The sequence below is a fragment of the Mus caroli genome, unplaced genomic scaffold (assembly GCF_978045245.1).
Source record: "Mus caroli unplaced genomic scaffold, Mus_caroli_1 scaffold_1, whole genome shotgun sequence".
NCBI classification, from domain to species: Eukaryota; Metazoa; Chordata; class Mammalia; order Rodentia; family Muridae; genus Mus; species Mus caroli.
In genome coordinates this window covers 59518445-59542859 of record NW_028227256.1, presented here as the reverse complement: position 1 = coordinate 59542859, position 24415 = coordinate 59518445, and the positions used below count along the sequence as shown (strand labels likewise).

Genomic DNA, 24415 nt, shown 5'->3' with positions numbered 1-24415 from the left:
GTGTTCATCAGGTTGCCATAAGCAAAGCATTAATTTCTCCTGGTAATTGCATGCTGTGTGCACTTTCAATCATTGTCTTGTGAAAACCAGGGCTGGAGATAGTAACACAGAGCTCAGCTGATGTGTTAAATGCTTCCTGTGGTCTTCACTGGACCCTCAAAGTCGCCATGATTGTCAGCTCTCATCAAATATGGAGTAGGTAGCCAAGGCTGGCAGATGATCAGTCACTGCCTGGGTCACCCAGCTTTTTGGTGCCAGAGCTTCTTGCAAACCCATTCAGCAGAGTGCCCTTCATTCCAACAGGGGCAAGATGACTGCCTCAGCTGGGTATCTCAGCTCCATCTTAGCCTAAACTGACTCTGTTTATCTGCCCTGCTTCAAGGTGTTCCTTAGAGTGACAAAGAGGAGGGGAAACTTGGGCAAGCCTTGGTAAAAGCTAGGGATACTGAGCCGGACTGGTGTCTGTAGTGAATAGCATCCCCTCGAAGCCCCCTGCACAGGCCCAGGCTGTGTGTGGGAGGAAGAGGTTAGATAACAGTGCTAGTAAAGTTCCACGCTCATAGCATGGTTCGGACACTTGATACCTTCAAATGACTGTTCACCGGGGGACATGTAAATGCCCTTTGATCTAATGTGCCCTTTTATTGGGGATGGGAGGTCCCCCACCCTTTCACTTGATTTTTCAAAACACAGCTCAGAGAGCAAGTGCCTTTGAAAGCAGTTCCCAAAGCCGTGTGTCTGCCTCTCTCCAAGGCTTTCTCTTCAAAGCCTGAATGGGCGACAGAAAAAGAGAGAGAGAGAGACAGAGAAAGAAATTCACCATGAAGAGGTATAGCCTCAGGCCAAACACTGCCATACTGAGAAGGTCACGGTGGGGTCAGAAAACAGATATTGAAAAGCCACTTGGAAAGGAAGGCTGGGCTTGCGCATAGCCCCCAACTGCCCACCCCCAGCTCACACCTGGAAGGTCAAGACTGTGGGCGGGCTAAAAAGCAAAGTCACCCAGAATGCTGCTTATCAAAGGGACTTTGTGGGGTGGTGGAGCTCTTGGGAGTCTTGGAGCTGGGGAGGCTTAATGCTGACTAAAAGCTGCTTTAATAAAGCAGAGGGCTGGGTTTGAGCAGCACTCTCCATAAATCAAAGGGCGACGCCACAGCTCTCACCGAAGATCAGCAAGGCTGCGCATTGTGGCTGCGGCAATGGCCCCTAAATCTAATCCACAGCTCTCTGAGCAAAAATACCACCATGACTGCAGGGATAGAGGTGACTGCTTGCTGGAAAAGATCCTAAGGAGCCTGCATTTCCCAGGTGATAAGAATGCTGAATGGGTCGAGCCGACAAGTCTTGGAAAACAATTAGCCTCGGAAGCGAGATAACCTGTTGAAATTATGGCCCTGCACTTTATGGCTCTTAATAAATTTTCTGGCAGCCTCTTTCCAGCGCAGGGTCCGGGTCTGCTCATACCTTTAATCGCTGGAGGGATTAAGTCATCAAAGTTTCATCTACCTGTCTGACTTCAACCAGAAGTACAACTTACTTGTCTGGACACCGTTCAAAACTGCTGTCTATATAGATTATGATTTAATGTATAGGGGGACTAACATAAGGCTGACTGTTCCCGAAACTGAAATGTCAAAATCTGCATGTACAGGTTCAGAATTATGTTTAACATTGCACACACTTTAAATGGTAGAAGTCAGGGAAGGTACAAATAACTAAAAGAAAGGATGGCAGGATTTCTCTTTTATGCTCCGTGTCCTTCCATCACTGTCTAGAGAATACAGAGTACAGGTCACGACACCACCCCCCCTCCCCGGCACTAGCATGCTTCATTCTTTGACTCCTAGATCCTCAGTTTTCTCATCTGTAGAGTGGGGTTGTGTCTTCCTAGTGAACATGGAAACTAGTTTTGTAACCAAAAGATCTGGCTCCCTCCTCTTTGGGCAAACTGACTTCAGAGGTTTTCTAGTCTATGTGCCTGGTGCTTTTACAAGCTATTATTATTTAAGCAGCCATTTGTGTGAGGGATTCTTTCAAGAAACTCAGTAGCTTGTTTTGGTTGGGGTCTGAAATCCCAAAGGCAAGTTGTCTTTGTTTATGGCTCTGACTTAGAAATCCTAACCCTGGGTTATGATCCTGTGGGTAAGTTAGAAACATTTAAGCTGATCTCTGGCTCAGATTAAGTCCTGAGAGGTACTAGCTACTGCCAACAACCCGTAACCCTCCTCCTGCCTCCTAGTCACATATATTTGGGAGCTTCCTGGTTCCACCTAGACCAGTGGCTTTCAACCTCCCTCATGCTGTGGCCCTTTAATATACTTCCTCATATTGTGGTGACCTCCCTCCAACCATAAAATTGTTTCCATTGCTACTTCATAACTGTAATTTTGCTGCCTTTATGAATCATGATATAAATATCTGACATGCAGGATATCTGATATGTGACCCCCAAAGGGGTCGTGAGCTACAGGTTGAGTCCTGCTGACCTAGACCCTTCACCTGTCTTTGTCTGCCTAGTTTCTATTCTCCCTGTTCTTTAAGGGGATTTCAGATGCTGTATCTTCATAGGAACTTCCTGACTCTATGGTCAAAGCTGGTTTCGTCTCACAGGCCTTCCGGGCAGTGTCGCTCTCTCAAGCACAGTACACTTTCAACCAGCCTCAGCTCGTTCTGAGCATGGCTTTCTCCTCTCAGAACTCATAGTTTTGAACTCAAGGCTATCCATGGCGGGGTCTCTTGGACTACCACTCTCATTTTTGAGTTGTATTTCTTATTAAATCGAGTAGGCAGAAGAGCTCAGAAATTAAGCAAAAGTTGACTGGGTTCAGTTCAAGCTCTTTTAAAGATGTCGCACAGTCATTATTAATAAACTTGAGTATTTGGTAAACACTTGAGTATGGTGTAGGGTTAAGGTTACTTTCAAGCATCCCAAAGTTCAAGTTCAAAGAATTATATTTAAAATAGTACAATGGCTAATCTTCCTGTCAGCTTGACTGGATTTGGGATCATTTAGAATACACCTCTGGGTATGTCTAGAATGGAAATTCCTGAAAGGTTTGCCTAAAAATGGATGAACCCACTCTGAATGTATGGAGAGTGTCATCCCACGGTCTGAAACAAAATGGGAAAAGTCATGAAAACAGTGAGTACCAGCACCCTCTTCTCTCTGATCACCTGCCCCATGGTCCCACATCTCTGCTGCTGTCACGGACTACATCTCTTAAACTGTGAGGGAAAAGGAAGAAGAACCCACCAGAATCCCAAACTCAAATGATCAAAAAGACCAAAGCAAAACCCTTCTTTAAGTTTCTTTTGTCATAGTGGCAAGAAATGTAACTGTCACAAGAGTCTTGAGGCAGGGACAGCAGAAACATCTTTAACTGTGACCAGTGACCTCACTGCGAGAGCAGTGACAAGGGAAGCACAGGTGTGAAGCACATTGGCCTATGTCACAGAGGATCTCCTATTGAGTCTTGCAGGAGTGCCACTCACACTGTAAAGGGGAGAGCCTAGCACAGGGGCCACAACAAAAGAAGCGCTCGCTCATAAAGAGACAGGAGAGTAAACTCAGCTTTCCCTCCTTCCTTTGCTCTTCCAGGTTTATAGGATGTCCATGTACAGATGCCTCAGTTTCTTCCAATGGAAAGCAAGTAAGAGCCTGATATTTTTTGACTGCATGGTATGGCAAAATTACTGTGATCATGAAATATTCAGCATGAAATGTAAACAATAATTAGTCAGGAAAAGCAGGGCCACTAAAAGAGAACATCAATTTCTAAGACACAAAGTAACCTAGAGTTTCTTTGGATGTGTCTCAACAGCTTCCATTAAATCTTTATTTTAGAACCATTGTACGCAGGACTTTCTTTGTGGAGAGTCGGGGAGTTATTCCAACTCACCGTCGATGGCTGTTGAAAGGAAAGAGTAATGTAACTGATTGCAAAGCGCTTCCTAAAATCCAGGAATTATACAATAATAATAGTAATCGTGTGTGACTAAAAGTATTTCCATCTTAGTCGGTTTTAAGTAACACACTTTCTCTTTACTTAAGTCTCTCTTTACCTTCTAAATAATGCATTACCCCTTGCATTTACAATTGCCTGGCCTGCTTTTTCGTGTTTTAAATTAGGCTCTGGCATGCCCACGTGAGCTAACACCCTTCACTTCAAGAATAATGCCAGGCAAACTTTAACAACAGGCCATGGAGATTTATGGTCTGGGCTTCAAGGTGGAATGTCAGCAGCCCAGCAATTCAGGGCAAGAATCCCCACACCTCATTTCTTCATCCAGATGAATTCAACAAATATTTCTTGAGCATAAAGCCAGAACCAGGCAATGTGTTACAAATACGGTACACCTTAGATGGCCACACAGACTTGGAAACTAATCACTGTAATACGGGTCATAAAAGTTTTACTGAGGACCTGCAGAAGGTATCTCAGTAACATACAGTGTGGAATTACCAACTCTGTGCTGGGAGGAGGGGCACGGGCCACGTCTTGGTCTGTTCAGTGGCAGATAACTAAGTTCCTTGTACCTTGTTCAAACAGAAGGGGAGTTCAATGTTTGCTGAATTGTTGAGGTGAGTTTTGTATACTGCTTCCAGAAATAAGTTCACAATGACATTTCTAGTTCCCTATGGGGGTTGCTGCTTTCGGGATGACCAGAAACTCAGAGGCTCCAGTATGCAGGCATGAATCATATTTCCTCAAGTGGAATCCATACCATTCCAATGAATAATCACCATATAGTCTTGATTCCCACAAGAAGCTGAGGTCTGGGTCCTCCCGCAGGAAAACCCAAGGCTTCTGTTACCATGTTTGAAGCAAAAGAATGGCTAACCCTCATGTCCTGTTTTATCTCTTTGGTCTGTCTTATCAAAGCTGGTAGACCTGGTAGAACCCAGGTTATGAAGAAATCTGGCAAATGATTTATCGCGCCAGCCCTTTCTGGATGGTTATTACCACAGTGTACTGATAAATGCTCAATAACTTAGTCTCTGGAATAGAAGACACCCAAACCTGTCACTTATATTCGTTCCCTGTGGTTTGAATATTTCCAACTTGGTCCATCTCAAGCTGTTATCCCTGAGAGTGATGCTGTGAGGAGGTGCACACAGTGGGCTCTTCTGTGAGATTCAGAGAAGTTCATTTCATTAGAAATGCCAGAGAGATAAGTGTTTTGCCCGAGGTTACCCAGTAAATCAGTGGCTAGCACCTAATCAATGCTTTTAAATCCATGTCTACCAATTTTCAATATTCTTTCTGAAAGACTTCACGGCAGCTAGCTAGGTGAGATGTGGCCTGTTCTCTGTTTCAGAATGTCTCTCTTTCACCTCTTCTGCCAAGAGTAGAGAGTTAGGGGTGGGTGAGTAACACAGCATGAAAGAACTCTAGGCTATTACATAAATGAGTGGGCATGGAAGTACTCCAGGAAAATGGAATTACAGAAGCAGGTGGAAGGCCTTAGAGCACAGAGGTGGGTTGGGGAGAGGAAGCTCAGAGATAAATGAGACACTAGAGATGTCTGTGGGTAAGGCTGAAAAGAAAAAGTGTCTAGAATGAACCTAGCTGTGCCAGCAACACCAGGAAGTACGGGCATGCTTGAGGACTGCTGTACAGTGTCTACAGAAAACATGTGGAGCATGCATGCAGGTGGAGTTTAAATGGAAAGATGATGGTCACTTCCAGATTTCTGCCTTGTAGCTGTAGGTGTGGTAGTACCATTATCCATCACAGAATTGTCAGGACAGGTATTTCTGGAGAGAGCTTGCATATGAGTTCCAAGGGCTTGTGGGTCATTACTGTCCAGGAAAAAAAGCAGGATTGTTCAGAATAAGATGTGAGTTAAAACAGCAAGCTGAGTCAGATCTGGGAGATGAATGGAACCTTGGCTGAATTTGCCAGGTCCACAAACTTGCTAGAAATATGGGAAGGGCTGAAAATAAGCTCGAGACCTCAAGAGAGAAACAGTGATGCTGTTGAAGATGTTAAAGATGACTTTGTGCAGATGAGGTGAGAATGATTCTAGAAAGAGAGAGGTAATTGGTGTTCAATGATGTTGTGGCTACCATGATAGGCAGCTTTGATATCCCTCCACAGAGGGATGATTTTCTCAGCTGTTATAAAAAACTAACCAAAGATGGTTCCAGAGGCCGGGACCCAACTGAAGAAAGCTGCCTGACCCTTGGTCTTTTCTCTTTCTTGGGGTAGCCATGAGGCATGGAAGCCAACTAACACACTCTTGCCTAGGGAAGCTTCGAGGGTCCACTGTTCTCCAGAGTTCCCAGTGGACTTGGCTAGTGTCAGTACTGGGAGCACACTGCAGTTCAGCTTCTCTCTCTCCATCTTGTCTGCATGCAGCAGATAGATGCCCCTTTGCCCTGTTGCTGTTCTTGGGCGTTGCTGTAGAGCTACTCAACTCTTAGAGCAGTGGTCCTCAAACCTGTAGGTCACAAACCCATTGACAACCCATTTGTTTTCAAAAAAATTATATTATGATACATAATACTAGCAAAATTACAGCTATCAGATAGCCATGAAATAATTTTATGGTTGGAGGTCACCACATGTATTTCGGGGTCGCAGCACAGGGAGGTTGAGAACCATTGTATTAGATGTTGCTGCTGTGGGGGGAGCAGATCTAGCTCATCATTCATCAGGTTCCTCAAACAAATCAAGACACTGATATCTCACTGACTGAATAAAGCTTTATTTTAATGCAAAATAAAACATGAAAAATTTATATACTCATATACAATAACATCCAAAATGTCTTCGGTGATATAAACGGGATTATCTTTAAAAAGTTTGTAAAGAATTCACTCTCCATCCCCATATGCCAAAGTATGATTTCACATAATTTATCTTTAGAACGTATGAACAGATGACTTGGTAATCATAAAAGAACAGGAAAGACTAGAGAAAGCAAGGGTATAAACAACAGGTTTTGTTTTATGTCCCAGTAGTAAATAGCTTTGCAGATGGAACGGAACACTTTCTGAAGAGCAGATCAGGAGATGGGCTCAAAGAGTCCGTGGGAATGGTTCACTTCTCAATCTGAGCTTAGTTAGCCAACCCCTACTTTTAAAAGCCAGGTTGTGGGCGACTGCATTTAAGGAAAGGAGGAAGAAAGAGCTGCACCTGGAAGCCACAGTTGCATGTGAGAGTCCTGGCTTATTCTAGATCTCTATTTTTCCTCCTTTCTATTGGAAAGGTGACTCTGTAGGGATATCTTATGAAGAATTTTCTGTCTCACTGTGGCCTTGTTTCTACCCTAAGTTGGCATGAACTGAGACAGCAGAGGAACACTATTATGGACTTTTCTGAATGGAACACCCTCCTGCCTAATTGCATTAAACTTGGACTTTCTGATCACATGGACCCAGGAAGCAGTGGGACGTCTACCCAATTTAACACCAGTTTGAAAGCTGCTCACAGTGGATCTCAGTGTTGAGTGCTGATGGGAATTTTCAGACACACATTCCTGTATCAACCACTTTTCAATTCCTTCCACGGGCCTGAAATTCTATAACATTGCTCAAACACTAAACAGAAAGCAAACAAAAACAAATGCAGGTGATTTCCAGTGAGGGGAAAGTAATTACTCTTTCTAGGGTTGCTCTCTGTGGACCAGGGAACAGAGACGACAGCTCTCTGATCTTCCTGAAGTTGCAGGAGGATTTCCTTCACAAAGTAGGTTTAGCTTTAAAAGGAAAAAAAAAATCAAGGCAGTGGGTCTTATTTTAATTTTATTCTGTCGGTAGCAGAAATAAGGCTCCACAAAGCCTCCAAGGCTCCGCTTCTCTACGATGCTATTGAATGCATCAGCCTTTTGCTCCGTGTGGCCCTGTGGGTTCCACATAGATGTTCTGAAAGTTGAAGAATAATGAGTTTCGGATTTATTTATTTTTCCTCTCAGCTTTGTTTGCTACGAAATAATGATTGAAGAAAAGGTTCCTTTGTTTGTCTGCTGACTTGGCCCTGTGGGGAAACAGTGTTAAGCCCACTGGGATGGTGCCTCAGTCCAGGTGTGTGGTGGACCAGTGAGGCGGCTTTCTCTCTCTTGTGGAAGGCTGAATTCTTTAGAGAGTAAAGGGTTTTCAGTGGGTTTCCTCTCTCATACCTTTCTAGCTATACAAAAAGGGGGTGGAGGAGGTGGCGAGGAGAGGGCCCACGAGGCTGGATGGCCCCGGCAGCAGGTTTGTAGCTCCTGTTAATAACCCTTTCTCTGTGTTATAGAGTTCCCAGCTATAGAGAGATACCCTAGTGAGTTTTCCCAAGGCTGTAAATATACTGGTAGCTATTCCCTTCTCCTGGGGACCTGCTGATCATAGCCTGGACTTCCAGATAACCATATGCTCTCCCGGAGCCCTGGAAAATGGTCTCGTAGCCTTGGAGGGGAGACAGTTGGAGGGATGTTACACAGGCATTGATAAAGCTTACTGCCCCAGCTGTTCTTAACCATTGCTTGGCTTGACGCAGCCGCTGTCACAGATATAATGTTAGTTCTTTAGGGCAGAATCAGATGCAGTGAGTGCTATACTTTAAACAAGAACAGAAAGCTGTTATCTATTTTTTTGTTCTCTTTAATAATACCTTTGGACCTCTGTGTGCTTCTCAGGATTAGCAACTATTGTGTTGACTGTGTATAACACAAAGCCAAGGTCTGGAGAAGCGTTTCTGTAGCCTTTGTGTAGAGGTGCTGTGCACCCAGGGTGAACATGCTGGAGCTGGAAACGTGAGCAGAGCAGTCATCCTCAAGGGCCAACAACCCCTCTGCAGCATAGCACTGTCACCTACCCCTTGCCAGCCTGCAAGTGGCCCAGCCTCCTTGCAAGGGGAAACTTGTGCCTTGGATAAAATCAGTGCTTCACAGAAATTTGAGTAAAATATAGAACACACTGAAGAGTAATTTTCTTTTTTAAATGCAGGGTCTCATTACATGATCTTAAACTCACCCGATAGTCCAGACTAGCCCGCACCTTGAAGCCTTCCTGCTTTGGCTTCCTGATACTATGTGGTACTATGTGGCTTCTAGGCACATAGTACCTTCCTGGTTTACAAGTTGATTTAATGCCCCCGGCCTCCTGCACTGCATTTTTCCCTCATTGTAACATTTGGCTCAAAGGAAAGGCCATTTCCAGCATGGTGGCCAGGGAACCTTCAGGGCAGCCACAATACCTTGTTGATCAGAGCCCGGGACCCTCCACTCCATGGAACAAATTACGTATGATGTAAGGTTACTGGCTGAAGAGAGATGGAAGAGGACAGAAAGCAACTTGACAGTCTATCATTCAGAGGGCCACAGTAATTGTGGTTTAGATAATGATCTCTCCTAAGTCCAGCAAATGACGCTATTTACGTCGAAAACCAGCAATTGCATCATTGCTGGTCACAAAAGTATTTCAAATTAAAAAAGGAAAAAGAATTGGGCCAAATGGCTACTCTATGGCTTCTAGAACACTACAATTCAGCAAAACCCATTGGTCAATGGTATTCTACTCTCAGCCAAAATATGTCTATATTGAACTAAAGACTTTTTGGAGGGGCGGGGTGAAGAAGGAAGGTGAAAGGTTTAAAGTATGTATCAGTCGCTGAGAAAGCCAGAGTGCCAGGCTGTTTCTTGCTGTTTCTCAGTCTTGTGCACGGGTTCTTGTCTTGGTCACACAGGAAGCTTCAGATGCTGTGCTGTATAAGAAAGTTCAAAGGAAGCAAGGGTGGCTTTTCAGCTTCTTAAGTCAGAATGCTTTTCCTTTTAAATCAGGTGGAGACCTTAGCTGTGCCCTGACATTTGTTAATGAGATAGAGCAGATGCAGACTGATTTAATCTTACCATCATCTCCCTTTACTTTCCTGCCTGACTCCTTCCACAGTAAACATCCAGAAGGCAATTTTATCTTCTTTTCTCCATCCTGGTAATCACATGCTTGTGTGTGTGCGCGTGCACACACACACACACACACACACACACACACACTTCCATCTACTTGCTGTTCCAGAGGCAGATGGGTACTGTTTGGCACTTGGTCTGGAACTGACATTCCCTAGGACATTGCTCTCAGTGTGTCCTGACCAGCAGGCTCTGTTTTGTTTACCCACCCCACTCATATGTATTCTTTAGCCCTTTAGTGGAAGTCTAAAATAATTATAGGCATTTGAGGAGGACTCTGAAAGGAGCTATCTCCAAGCAAGCATGCCAGGGACCAGGAGGGGGAAAGCGAGGACCATGGGACAATCAACCTTCTTCATCTGCTCACTGTGGTCCTTGCAATGAACTCCCTTCTGGAAGCTCTGAGCAGCTCACATCCTCCCAGGACACTAATACTGCATTCAAATTCAAATTACTGTCTTTTTATATCAAAAGCAAGGAAGTGCAAAAAAGGCTGGTATCAAACAAGTAGTACCAGGAACCCAAGCTAGACCACAAATAAGGAAATACAGTCTTCCTTTGGGTCGAAGGTTTCCAAGAGGTCACTAGTCATGTACGTGGTTGCTTTGTTCTCTGTGAATATCTGCAGCCTCTCTGCTCTGCCAGTCTGTAGGTCTCACACCTCCAAGTATAGGGCTGAGTCTCTGAATGGGTGACTGGGCGTGACAGAGAGAGACCTTTACCTCTATGCTATAGCTTGTACTATGTGTGTGTGTGTGTGTGGGGGGGGTGGGTGTTGTATGTAGCACTGGCTTTCCAGCCAGGGGCTACTATAGTATAGCTCCATTGATTGTTAATCAGTTGTCATTCTCACCGAATCAACCAATCCTGAAAGCCTTTCAAGTATCAGGAAGTACTGTTTTTATGACTGCATCCTTCTTCTATTTTGAGTCTACATCCTCAAACCCCTGTCCCTCTTTTCTCTTCTGATTAGCAGTTAGGCCACGCATCCTCAGGAAGCAAGAGCCACTCTGTACCACGGAACACCTTAGCCCAGAGAAGGCCTTAGGTTCTAGCAACGGCAAAGATGGTGTTGGATGTCCTCTTTGCTTGGCAGATCTCTGTGATGTTCAGCTATACTGCTGCAGTCATGGGATTCTTCTGCCTGGGATCCTGGTTACGGTAGGGGTACTGGTCAGGGCTGCTCCCTCGGGGCCCTGCTCTGCCCATCTCCTGGTAGACCGGTACTCGCTGGTGCTGAGGTGGTGAAGGGGGAACATCTTGTCTGAAGGGCCCTTTGTGCTGATGGGCTGGTGGGGGTGGGTAGTACTGTGGGTATCGTAGATCTGTTGCCCTCAGATCTGGGGGGCGGGGATAGCTCCCCCTTGGGGCATGTACAGGATGAGGCCCTGGGTAGTATGGAAGCTCTCTGTCATTGTAGCGCCCTCGGGGTGAAGCTGTCATGTAGTCCACGGGATCTGCTGAGCCTCCCCTAGAAAGGAAAGCAGAGATACGTGTCAGGAGCTATGGAGCTGCTACCCTCAGCTGAAGAGCGCATGCTTCTGCCTTGACTGCAGTTGGCTGTGGCCACACCCTCAGCCTAGATGAGGGTATACTAGAAGTAGTGATGTGTACCCTTAGACACTGGGAGAGAGGACCCTCTTCTTTGCCATCTTAGATGTCAAGGTGAAAACCATGGGTGGAGGAAGGGCAACTAGGCTGTCAGAACTCAGGCCCTTGGCACCACAAGTCACTGTGTAAACAGGACGGCTTATATCACATTGCGACATGAGAGGAAACAGCTTCCTATGTGGCTTCTATCCTTTTATATATTTGCTTTTTATCATAGCTCAGTTAAACCTGTGACTGTTAGAGCCCCAGTCTGGGTGAGATATGGTAGCACAAATGCTACAGGTCAGAGTCCTCATAAAGTGTACTAATTTCCCTCCTAGATGGCAGAGGTGCTCACTGAAGGCTGTGGGTGGCCTTGACTAAGTCTGGGTGGCTGCTGTCCTTGGGTGCATTACTGTGCCTCCCTTCTACTGTTCCTGGAAGACCTCTCAACTTGGGGCTGGGAAACTACCCACCTGGAACTATGATAAAAGTAATTAAGTCTACCACAAAGTCAGTAGCAAAACCCAAGTTGCCCCGTGTAATGGGCAGGTATGCAGAAAGGTCCGGGGCCAGAACACACACTAATGGAAAACAAGCCGGTCTGGAACTTTCTGCTGAAGACAAGAATCGCCTGATCTGCTCGCCATAACAGAAACAATACTTTGCTAGACAATGTGCAGATGATGGCATCTTGGCTAGCCTGGGGTGAGACACATGACTTCTGTTTGCAGCTCTTAAAATCCCATCGACCTTCTGTGCACACATTCGACAGATCCATTCAGCATGTCACCAGATCCGTCCGTCCTTTATTCCTCTGTTCTTTATGATTTTTTTTTTAAAGGAGAAACAGAAACAATAATGATAACTGAAGAGCTCTCCAATGGCTCGGATATGTGAAAGAAATGACAGGGCTGTAAGAACACTGTGCCTGTGGTTAATCAGGCACTGTCAATGAGGGTCAAAATCACCCTGTAATCTATGGAGTCGGATAGTAAAACAGCCCTGAACGTTCCACAAATCAATGAAGATTTGACAAGCTCTGAGCTCAGGGAACATGTGGAAGGCTGCTTGTGAACACAGCCAGAAGGATGAACAATACAACACTCCATCTACATGTGTGTGTGCCCTAATTTTGCTATGTATAATAATGAATGATAGAATCATGAATCTGGGGGTAATTTAGTTAGTGAGAGTTTTCAGATAAAAAATTAAATTGTTTGCGCACAAGTTATTTATAGCATCAGTTGTTATTGTTCAGTTCGGTCCGCTTTGCTCTATGCTAAATTGCCCATGACAAATAGAGCAGACATACATTGCCAATCATCTGTTACCATGGTCCTGCGAAATAAAGGACCCAGGTTTCACCATCCCTTTCCTTGACAATTTCATTTTTTATTCAGAAAATTTCCAGCACTCATTCTATCTTTTATTGTTAGAAAAAAAATTAAAGACCTCTTCTTTGGGCCACTACACTCATTTCTATTTCCTCCGGCTTCACCTGGAGATTGCAGAAATCCTTAAAAAAAAAAAAATCCTTAACCTGTATTTCCTTTCAAAAGCCACCAGAGGTATTTCTCTGCATGAAGTGAAACATGTGGTCTCTCTGCACTTGTTTTATGTCCTTAGGATAAATCACTGACATTTGCAACACACAAACATTATCTGCCTTAAAATGAACATACAACCAACGCTCCGCTCCCCCCACCCCCAAGGACTCTCTTAGCGGGAATGTTTCCTGTTTAAAATGGAAAGAGAGAAAGGAGAAATTCCAGACCTTGGACTTTTTTTTAGGGTCCTGGTCTCTCTCTTAAGATTTTGCCCTTTTAAAACAGAACATTATAAAAGACAGAAGTCCTTGGGGGGTTTCTCTCTCTCTTTTTAAGTTGTGGAGAGATGATCCAGAGCAAGTGGTGACGGGATAGAAGCCACCCTGAGTGACTGACTCCGCAGTGTGCAGGCATGGCCAGAAAGGAGGTTATCGCTCCACCCGCACCTCACCCTGTGACTCTCCAGCAGTCACTGCAGAGAGGAGGGAGGGAGAGAGGGTTCCAAGGGCAGAGAGGGTGACCCCAAGATAGCATCGTGGTCCCCAGAGGGCTTCTCTGGAGGTGGATTATGTGTTGGAGAGTTTGTTTCCATGTGGCAGACACCCAGTGAGGGGCTGCTCTTTGTCAAGCAGTGGTGGCATGGAAATTGTCTTTTTCTGTAGAACTCATCATAAGAGTTATTGTTTGTAATTTTTCAGGGAGAAGAAAAACAATGAGTTGCCTGTAAAAACACTATTGAAAGTTCAGAGACCTCCAGGAGCAGTTTCCTCCCAGGGCTGCTGTTCATAATGTTTCCCCCTCAAAGCCTATCATTTCCTTCAGACTTTCACTAGAGCAACTTCTAAACTATTGTGACTATTATCACAGGCACACGCTCATATAAATATGTAAAAGAACCATTTCTGGGAACCAGAGAGATGGCTCAGTGGTTAAGGACGCCCTTGCAGAGTTTTAGAGTTCTATTCCCAAAACCTACATGGAGCGGCTAACATCCTCTTGTAAGTCTGCCTCCATGTATGTAGCTACACTCATGTATGTGTAACACTCTCTCTCTCTCTCTCTTAATTTAAAAACATAGCAATTTTTTAAGCAGGGAAGAAAAGAAAGCCTCCTATATAAGCTACCGTTTTTCCCTGCTGCACAGACAAGATGTATGGGATAGAAGCAACTTAAGCGAGGAAAAGTTCGTTTTGGCTCTCAGTTTCAAAAGGAACAGTCATCCCTATGGATGGAGAATGCAGGTGGACAACCTCATGGTCTGGAGTCTATGGCTAAGCTGCTTACACAGATGTGGGGATCAGGAAGCTAAGTGCTTTGGTGGGAGCCAGGACTGGACATCACCTTCACGACCCACCCTTGGCAATCCTTTTACCTTCAGACAGGTCACATGGACCAAGATCTCACAACTCCCCCAAACAGTGGATCAACTAGGGACCAAATATCCAAACCCAATGTGGCTGTGAGGGAAACTTCCTTTTCATTTTCTGTTGTTCCTGTGAGTAAGCCCATTTCTGGAAGCAGGGAGATTTAGGTTCTGCTTGGGAACTCCCAGGAGTGGTTTCAGGTAGGTCTGAAATCACACAGGTGTATGCTACGGTGCAAATAACGAACAGGACCATTTTTTTCCCAAACGCAACGAAGTCACAGGTTATTTACACATAAAGTAACAAATAGATTGCTTCCTTTCCAAGAGGACTTTCTCTTTGTGAAGTCTTAGCATGTCACTAGTTTTCATTTAGCAAAAGGGACATGGAGAGAAGAGCTTGTGCTGGTCAGGTAGGCCCTGGGTACCAGTCATCACCATATATAGAAAGATGGACGCTATGCTCCAGTTTGGTTAAACAATCATGCTTGGGAAGGGGATGATATTGGAAGGACAGAGTCCCTACAATGCTATTCTCACTGTATTCTCACTAGAGTAAAGAAAGGTGCAAGGGCAAGTGTCAGTCCTCCCATCTTGGTCCCACCCTTGCAGAGACGATCGCCATCCTCACTGTTGGCCCCAGCTAGTCATCCATTCTGCCTTTGTCTTGGCCTTGTGGTACTCATGCCCTGCATGGGAGTGGATCTATTGGAAGCAGGGACTGACTCTTCATGCCTTGGTCCTCTTGCTCTCTTAGGGCTTTGGGTCTCACAGATGCTCCATAAATCTACACTGAAAGTTTTTGAGGGAAAATGCACAAATGTACACAGTAACCAGAGAGTGTTAGATGTGGTTAGGAGCTGGAGGACAGCAGAGAAATAAGAGGAAAGAGTAGATACAGGGGGACTAGAGATGGATGATGGTTGAAGTAAGACCAATTTCTAGTTTTTCCAGAGGAAAGAAGGAAAGAGGGAGTGAGTTAAGTATTGGATTGGGTCCAACACAGAAAGACTGTAAAGTTTATTAGAGTTTCCCAGGCACAACAGGGCCGATGTACATATGAACTCACAGTGACTGTTACAACACGCACAAGACCCGTGCAAGCTCCAGCTAGTTGCAGTCCCAGCATAGAGGAGGCAAGGTGGGCATGAAATCCCACCATTAGCTGAAAAGCTACTGGTATTTTACAGGTGCTAGGACAGGGAGAGTCAGCTCTCATTAGTGATGTAGGAGCCTTAGTAGGGGCAGGGCAGGACCCATCCCCAGAGTAGTTGGGACAACCCAAATTAGACTCTGTGGGGAAAAGAAAAGAAAGAAAAAAAGAATGAAAAGAAGGAAGGAGAAGAAGAGGAAGAGGAAGAAGAAAGTTTAAAACTGGTTGGAAAGGGAAGGGAACATGGAGAAGATGATTAAGGAGAGGAGTTAGTGGGGTGGATATGTTCAAAATACATTGTATGAAATCCTCAAAGAATTAATTAAAATTTTTTTAAAAAGTGAACTATAGACTGAATTTACTAGGTACAGGCTATGTATATTTAAGAATCAGTTAAAAAAATCCTTTCACAATTGTCTGGCAAGGAAATTTTCTTTATTGCTGTCATAAACACAGTAATGTAGGAACATTTTGATTCATGTCTCAAAATACAGTCCAGTAAAAGGCTCTAGATATAGGATTGGAGGGAGACTGTCGAACTCACACGCAATCAGCAGGCTTTCAAGCACTGAGTTCCAGGGCAGAGGTGAGGTCCAGTGCTCCTTGGCCCCAGCACTAATATACTTCTCTCCACAAAACACACACGATGGATGGACGACCTTCATCTAAACCACACATGCCCAAGAGAGGCAGAAACTAGGATTATGCACAACAGCCTGCCACCTGCTTTAACTCAGTGCCCTTTCCTACCAGTGCAGAGAGAACGAAGGAGTTGGTGTGGACAAGACCTGCTCTGATGAGGGGAAGACTTGAGGAGTATTCATAACCTTCAGTTCTTCTAATAGCGCAGACCAGGGTGAGCACAATGCATGTGTCTCACACCTGGGGTTGAGGATTGTGGCCATTATCTCATCCAGTGAGCTCCGTGTAGGATGGAGAAAGATCACTGAAGCTGAGTAGCCATGGTTGGGGGTGTGAGGGGAGTAACTAAGAGAAAAGCCAGTATGGAGACTGTTTTAAGAGGTGAGTTCAAAGGTAAAGGAATATGGTTTGTAGCTGAAAGTGTGAAACCACAAGGAATGTACAAGCAAGGGCAATGCCCACCTTACACAAATGGATTGGATTTGTTGTTGCTGTTTTTTTGGATAAACTTCAAAAGTGGAAATTCTTGTACTTCTTAATTTGAATAAATTCTGTGTGTATTAGCAGCTCAAACGAAGATAATTAAAACAAAACAAAATCAAACCAAACCAAACCTCTCTGTCTGAATGGGTTTCTTTCTTTCTTTTTCTCAGTAATAACTGATTGTAACCAAATTTGGAGTTAGAATAGAGTCGGTCCGTATGGTTCAAGCCTCCTGGTGCTGTCCTCATTGGCAAGATGTGAATAAGCTAGACTCCTTCAAATGTTCCACACAGAGTGGGCCCAGTATTTGTAAAGTTAAAAAAAAAAAGGCAGTGCAAACTAATATGCTCTTAAGCTGCCCGTGTTATGTGGAGAGAGATGCTTTTAGTCTGTGTTTGGAATTCCTTCAGGGTCAGGTTTCCAGTTACCAGGCCTTCATCCGTGGTCCAGGCACGAATGTGGTTGGCCTGGATTAGCAGAGCCCTCTGCAAAGTATAGTACATAGCTTTGATTTCAGCAGATTTTACAGAGCCATAAAATATAATGACCATTTGATGACCTATGATACAGAAATGATTATGGAAAAAAACTCCCTTTTCATCACTCACGTTCCCCATCGTGTTATGAAGAAGGGCCCTTACTGTTCTTTGCAGAGGACTGGCAAGAGAGGCAAGTGTCACTGCAGCAGCGTCTGGCCCTTTGTAACACCAGGGGAATGTTTCCAGAGAAAATGAAAGCGAGCTGGCAATGACAGAGTCTTCAGGAGGCAAATACTGTTCTGGGCACCCCCCCCCCCCATTTGATTTCTCCGCTGGTGTCTTTCATCAACCGACACAAATAGAATTCATTTACTAACAAATGACATGTATACAGAGTCTCAGCTTCTATATCAGTCGGGCAGACAGACACGGAAAATGGCCCTTAAGGGTACTTCATCCTGTCAGATGAGGGGAGTTTTAGCAGACCTAAGAGTGGTCCTGCTAAAATAACCTCTTTTGTGAGGGGGTGAGAGTGTTTTAAAGTTCTGTGTCAGGGACAATTAGAAAGGACAAGCATGAGACACATAGGTGGAGATGGAGTTCTTGTGGAAATCAAAAGCTGTCCTGAATGGCTGCAAAACCACTGGACTCCATCGCAGAGTCACACTATGAGATAATTACCACGTAGTCACTTGAGCCAGAGAGGAGGAGAATGGGGACCAAGAAAAGGAATCATAACTTGGCCAAGCAGGCCACAAATTCACTTTCCTCTTTTTCCTTTATATCAGGAATTCTGGAATCTCAGTATCTAAATACTGAGGATTTCATCTGATTGTCATGCAAGAGAGAATGGTTCCTTTCCAAGGGCAGACTTAAGGAGCTGACAGGTTGGGGTCTGTGAGGTCCTGAATTCTAAAAGCTGGTCTCTCAGGAGAAACATTATAAGACTACTACCCAAGGTTACTGCTTGTAGAAAGGATGTTCCTGAGATAAAACACAGCATTCACAAAAGCCACCTTTCCCTGCTCTACTTTAGATTATATATACATATATGTATACGTATATGTATATGTATACACTATCTGCACTTACATAGTGAATAATGTAACACACACACACACATACACATTCTTGGAGAAGATGTTCGCATATTGCCGACACAGCTACCTCTTCATCCCTTCAACTGATTTCTAAATTACTACCAGTTAAATGAGTCCCGTATCAATCACTGCTCCCTTCTCCCATCAATTGCCAAAGCCTGAGGAATTTGATGTAAATCACCTGTAATCATCACATCTCACTCCAGGCGAGAAGTACAGTTAAGGTGTCAAAGCTTTCCAGCATCATGAGTGTGTGGTGTGGGAGGAGCTTCCACTTCCTGGTTTCATTAGGACACAGGAAGACTCTGGCACTGAAAGTATCTTCCTCTGAAATCCAGAAGCTGAAATGTTAAGTGTTGGGCCCAGCGCCTCAGTGCTCCATGGGCTCCATAACCAGCATCAGATGGTGGCTTAGAATTGCAAAGATGCAGAGCAAGCTGAGCAGAATAGTTCCTCTGCAAATGCCTAAGGCAAACCGACCCCATCTCAAGCAGTTTCTCCAAGTCACCCTCCTTATTCCTTATGGTAGTGTGATAGGGTAGACACCATTATTATCTGTGGCTTGAGACCGGGAAAGGCAGAACAAAGATGTTGCATGAGTTGATTGAAAGCTGTGGGCAGTGGAAAGGCACAGGGTCCACCTAGGCAGACAGAGCCAGGGCCTCTTGCTTGAATCTAATGGAAAAAAAAGGCAAAAGAGTTTCCCAATAAGTGTTTTGGCATTGGAAAACTCATGAAGCTAGACACTCTGGAAGTGCTGGTGGGATGCCAAGGAAATACCCAGAATTCCAAGTGTGAAGTCCCATTCATATACTCTGAGCTGCTTGCACAGTAAGAAAGTAGACTTTTCTTGTCCCGTGTAGGAAAGCCAGAAGATATATTTGTGTGGTTTTATCTGCAAGGGCCCTTGTTCAAGGGTCCAATATATTGAATATTGGTGTCAATATCCAAGGGTGTGTTTACTCAACCAACACTTTCATTCACCCAAACCCTTGAGGACAAGATGGGGCCCATGAAGCACCCTTTCTCCTGCTGGCCCTGAGGATTCTGCTACAAGATACATAGGGCATCAGTGGGTGGCCGAAGGAACCCCACTGCAGCTGTGATGATCCTATGACACACAACCCCAGCAGTGGCCATTCTGGAGGATTACGTAATAACATAGTAGGCCAGTTGAAATCAAGAGTACACTCTCACTCACACTCAGCCCAGCATCCTACTCTTGCATGCATCCTCACATCTGCGGCTGGCTGTGCTTGCTCCTGTGGTTCCAGCTTAGGATCTCTTTTCAACTGGATTATTACAACAGCACTAGTAAGTGTGGACTCACAGACAAGCAGAGCATGTTGTAGCCAGTCTGAGAAAGTGAGATTCGACAGCCCAGCACTATGTACATGTGCTCATGTGTGCCTGAAGGACAGGTGGATAGCTGTCACCAGCCCTGAAGCAATTCTGAGCACAGTGAACTAACTCTCTAGTGAGAACACAGTATGGCTTCTAATGCAGGAACTGACCTTTTCGGGGGACTGCATGAATAGTTAGAGGACTTAGATGTGCTGTTCTCAGATTTTAAGTCTTGTTGATTTTTGTATGAGCTTCAATATGTAAAATGTTCCGAGCCCCTCCAATTTTTACACCTAGTAATATTAATTCGCTTAAATAAGGTTTATAGACAGTTTTATAAACTTCTAGGCTCACCTTCTGTTCTAATAAACAGGGATGCTCATATTTTAATGGGAACAAGGTAGCTGAAGGATAGGTGGACCAGGGGCCAATAGGACATGGGCATGCCAGTTGACTCTGGGAAGCAAGGATTTTATACTAATATCTCTCAGTACTGTCACTATCTCCCTTTCTCTGCAGGCTTCTCCAGAAAGCAGCACCCAGTATCTTTCCTCAATAGTAACCTGTGCTTCTTGGTGCCACCCTCAAGTATCAGGGCATGGATTTGGGGGCAGCACAGTTTGGACTCAGAGTGTCACCTGGGAGAAATTTGGGTTGTGAAATTTACTCTTCCACAGATATGGCTAGGTGACATTTAGTAGTATTAATGGAACAGGTGCCCCGATGGCCAATGGTGTGTCCACCTCCCGGTTTCTCCTAGATGACATAAGTGGAAGTATGTTAGCCTCTCCATGATAACTTTGACATGGAGCCTCTGTGTTTCATGATGTATTTCACCATGACATAGACCAGGGGTCCTCAACCTTCCTAATGCTCTGACCCTTTAATACAGTTCCTCATGTACTGACCCCCAACCATAAAATTACATCATTGCTTCTTTATAGCTGTATTTTTGCTAGTTATTAATCATATTGTAAATATTTGATATGCAGGATACCTGACATGTGACCCCTGTAAAAGGATTGTTTGGCCCCCAAAGGGGTTGTGACTCACAGGTTGAGAGTCACCAACCTGGAGGCCTTCATTTTCTAGCTGTGCTAGGCTAGGCAGGTTCAGAGGTGCATGGCTGGTTCTGTATGTCCACCTGGCTTTCGTTCCACTCAATCCCTTTGTCTAGAATCCATCTCATTACTTAGGGTAGCACTTTGGCAAAGGTCATTTTTGGGACAATTTTCAGTAAACAATCAAGGTGGGTACGGGATTGGTAGGTACTGGTGACTTGTGCTCAATTCCCCACCCGACCCCACCCCTGCCCTGTCCTGTTGAGCTTTCTAAATCCTCTGGTTGGCCTTTACATGGCTGATCAGAGTGGCCATTAATGGCATTACTAACATTTAACTTTCAACTCATCTTTTATTAAGTGAGATGTATTGCTTCTGTGCCTCCTTCTGTGTAGTATGGCCCATTAGACTAGCTTCTTCGGGCTCCCACCTTGCTTTGAAGCTGGCAAAATGGAGCAGCTAGCAAATCAAAGCTTATAGTCACCCAAACTGATGGATGAACTATGAACTTACCCTGAACTTGTCATTTTCTCCTCTTCTTCTTCCTCTGCCCCCATTTCCAGGGTTCATGTATAGTTACTCACTGTCCCCATACTCCCACATCCCATCCCCGGGGCCGATAGCAACACTGATATTTAAGGTCCACAGCTACTGATGATTGTATTTCAAACAGAGACAGCAAGACAAGCTTTTATTGTGAAGGGGCTCCTTCAGATGTTATTCCACCCTACATTTGTTCCCTAATGCCCTGGTTTATTGATTTATCCCTTGAACAATTCAAAGAAAACTGAAAACTCATCCCGTCTCCTATTGCTTTGAATGCTGCTTTGCTCCTGGCCACGTTTGGTGTGTGTGTGTGTGTGTGTACCAATACGAGACAATTCCCCCTGCCCCTCCCCTCTTTTAAATACTACATGTATTCTGTCTGAGCAGTGAACACCTCAATTCCTAAAGTCGGCCATGAAACTGTGGCTTTAATAATTTAAATAAAAGCTTATCTCAGGAAAGCAAATATTTACAAGTATGAGTTACCTAATTTAAAGAAATTAATTAAAAGTAAATGCTGAAGTGATTTAAAACTAAAGAGCCATTACCAAATAAAACGTTATTTCCCATATGCCCACAGCAGCTTGCTTTGGAGGCTTTAGAGAGTTGGTGTTTCTCCTTCTTCAGGCTTCCAATGCACTGCCTGGTGAGGGGCCTGGACCTGTTTGGCCCTGTGGAATAGGCAGGTACTCTCAGTCTGTCTGAGAGACCTCAGGATGTAGCTATCAGTCAGTGCACAGTAAGCAGAAGAGGCAGAAGAAGCAGCAGTTACTGTGCAGAATAGTAGTTCTCAACCTGTGGGTTGCAACCCTTTGGGGTTGAATGGCCCTTTCATAGGGGTCATCGAAGACCATCAGAAAATATAGATAATTACAATTATGACTTATAACAATAGCAAAATTACAGCTATGAAGTAGCAAAAAAGTAATTTAATGGTTGCGGGTCACCACAACATGAGGCACGGTATTAAAGGGCCGCATTAGGAAGGTTGAGAACTTCTGATGGAGACTGTGATCCCGAGGACTCAGCGGTTCTGAGCCGCAGAGTGCTCATGTGTAAATTCCTGAGAAGTTCTTTGCTCCCTTCCCGCAGCGATGCAAACTGACCCAGACAAAGCAAACAGAAAGATCACTTTTTACTGAGGTGCTCAGTCCTGCTTGAATTTAAATTCACAGTCCATTTTCAATAAAATTCTATTTGAAACTTAGAGTCAGCTGGTATTGACCAAAGGCTTAGGATAAAATGCAAACAATTCTCATTCTTAGATCTGAGTGGTGCAGACCCTCTGTGTCTTCCCTACACCGTGTAGCAAGCCTAGAATAGACACTGCAGCCTGCAGGGCTATTTTATATCAACATACACAAGTGTACTGAATACAGAGCTACCTGGTGCTTGACTTTTTCCCCCCAGCTGGCTGCTAATACTTGAAATTCAAGTGATCTCACATAAGAATTAAGGTGTTTCATGTAAAAGTTCAACTTTTCCTGCTTTTCTTTGAATTCAAGGCTTCCCATCCTGTGAGCCACCATCAGCTGGGATCGCTCCTTCCTCTCCTCTCTTCATGATGTCTTTGTCTTTCTCTAACACTTCCTGCTTTTGACAGTATTTCCCAAAGGCCTGTAGTGCAACTTAGGTGCAGGGTCTCTGCTTCGTGTGGTGAAATCTCACTCTCCATATTCCTACACCATCAACTCCAGTTAGCACCTTCCATTTGAAGGTGTATGCTGCCCATGTTTGCTTATGCAGAGTGAGGCCTCTGGCAGGTTGACAGCAACTTTGTCTCCTTTACCCAGTCCACTTTTAAATCACTAAAAATATATTTCCCACTCAGATTCAAGATAGTGACTCCAAAGAGTGACTAATATTCAGGGCATTTCAGACAAGACATCTTATTTTCTCAAACCATATCTTCAGCTCTGTAAGGTGAAAGCAATAGAATAGGCGGTCTCTTTTGAGTTGTGGGAGGTTACCATCTCATGACCCCGACCAGAACCACACAGGATCTACTGCAAGATGACCTCATCTCATGTTGCTGCTTTCCAGCCTGACCTGTTACAAACTCAAGCCTGATTGGGCCTCTTCACTTATCTGTGCCCTGGTCTCACAATCTGTAAAGTAATATGTGCTTTTCTTCTCAGAAGAACAAACGAAATGATATACATAAAAGCATATTGCAGGAAAGTTGGGATAAAATGAATTAGAGATCTTATATTACTCTTGTGTAATAATTATGAAGGGAAGCCTGCTTTGTCTAATGGGATGACTGGGTCAGAATTTGCTGTCCCTGTTGAAAGGCTTCAAGCTCACAATCGCCCTGGTCAACATGGGAGGTAATACTGTATTTTTTTTTTTCTTTTTACTTCACTTCACTCTCAGCAGGATAATAGCAGACCTCCACTAAAGGGGAGAGGAGTTCTACTTCTGAGGTAGTGGGCTGGAATTTCCCTCCTCAGCCCATGATTTTATGAGGAATGTATGTAGGTAACTGTTATCAGGTTGTTAAAGCAGTTTGATGAGGTGCTAAGTAGCCCTTTAATTGTTTTATTTACAACATACAGTTCACTAACATCTCATCGGGGAATTCTCTGCTTAGTTGATTAATATAAGGCTAGTTTAGTGAAGTACAACTTGGCAAAGCCGGAAGCTAAAAAAATAGCCACTCAAATTTTAGCAGTCTTAAAGCTGTTTGATAATTTATTCAGTTGAGGTTAAAAAAAATATTGGTGCTAACCAAAACATTAACAAATAATAGGGGAAATCAAGTTGGGGGAAAAATAACTAAAAGGAAATCTACTGCTTTGGCGTGCTTCAGGTTCCTTTTCATTTACTAGGATTAGGTGGTTAGAAGTGCTTTTTTTATAAATCAAATCTTCCTTAAAAAATCCCCTTATCTCTCCTTGGTGGTTCTGGATCTGCACAGGTGAATCCCATACTGTTAGCCTGCTCTAGAAGGCTATTTTACCATTTGGATGGCGATGTGACAAACCAACCATCAAATATCACCAAGCCGCAGAGAAAGGAGAGAGCCCCAGGAGCCACCGCAGAGGACCATATTGCCCACCAGGCAGGAGTAAGATGAGAGCCAAGCGGCCCAGCAGCTCAATCGAGGAAGAGTCAGATGAAACCCGGTGTAGACACTGGCTTTCCTGTAAGGGTGCGGTGGCTTTGGATAAGCAGAGAAAGGGCATTTTGGGGATGAAATCAAAAGGCAGC

At 44.4% G+C, this 24415-nt stretch overlaps 1 protein-coding gene across 2 annotated transcripts in view; it reads right to left on the bottom strand.

Annotated features, from left to right (window-relative positions):
- Window positions 1-6691: 6691 nt before the first annotated feature.
- Window positions 6692-24415, bottom strand: part of Pard3b (par-3 family cell polarity regulator beta) — a 1032172-nt gene continuing 1014448 nt past the window's right edge. For both annotated transcript variants that reach the window (XM_021162850.3, XM_085837816.1), the window contains one exon: window positions 6692-11362. In XM_021162850.3, coding sequence (XP_021018509.1) covers window positions 11005-11362 — 358 coding nt within the window. In that variant the 3' untranslated portion in view covers window positions 6692-11004. The remainder of the gene's footprint in view (window positions 11363-24415) is intronic.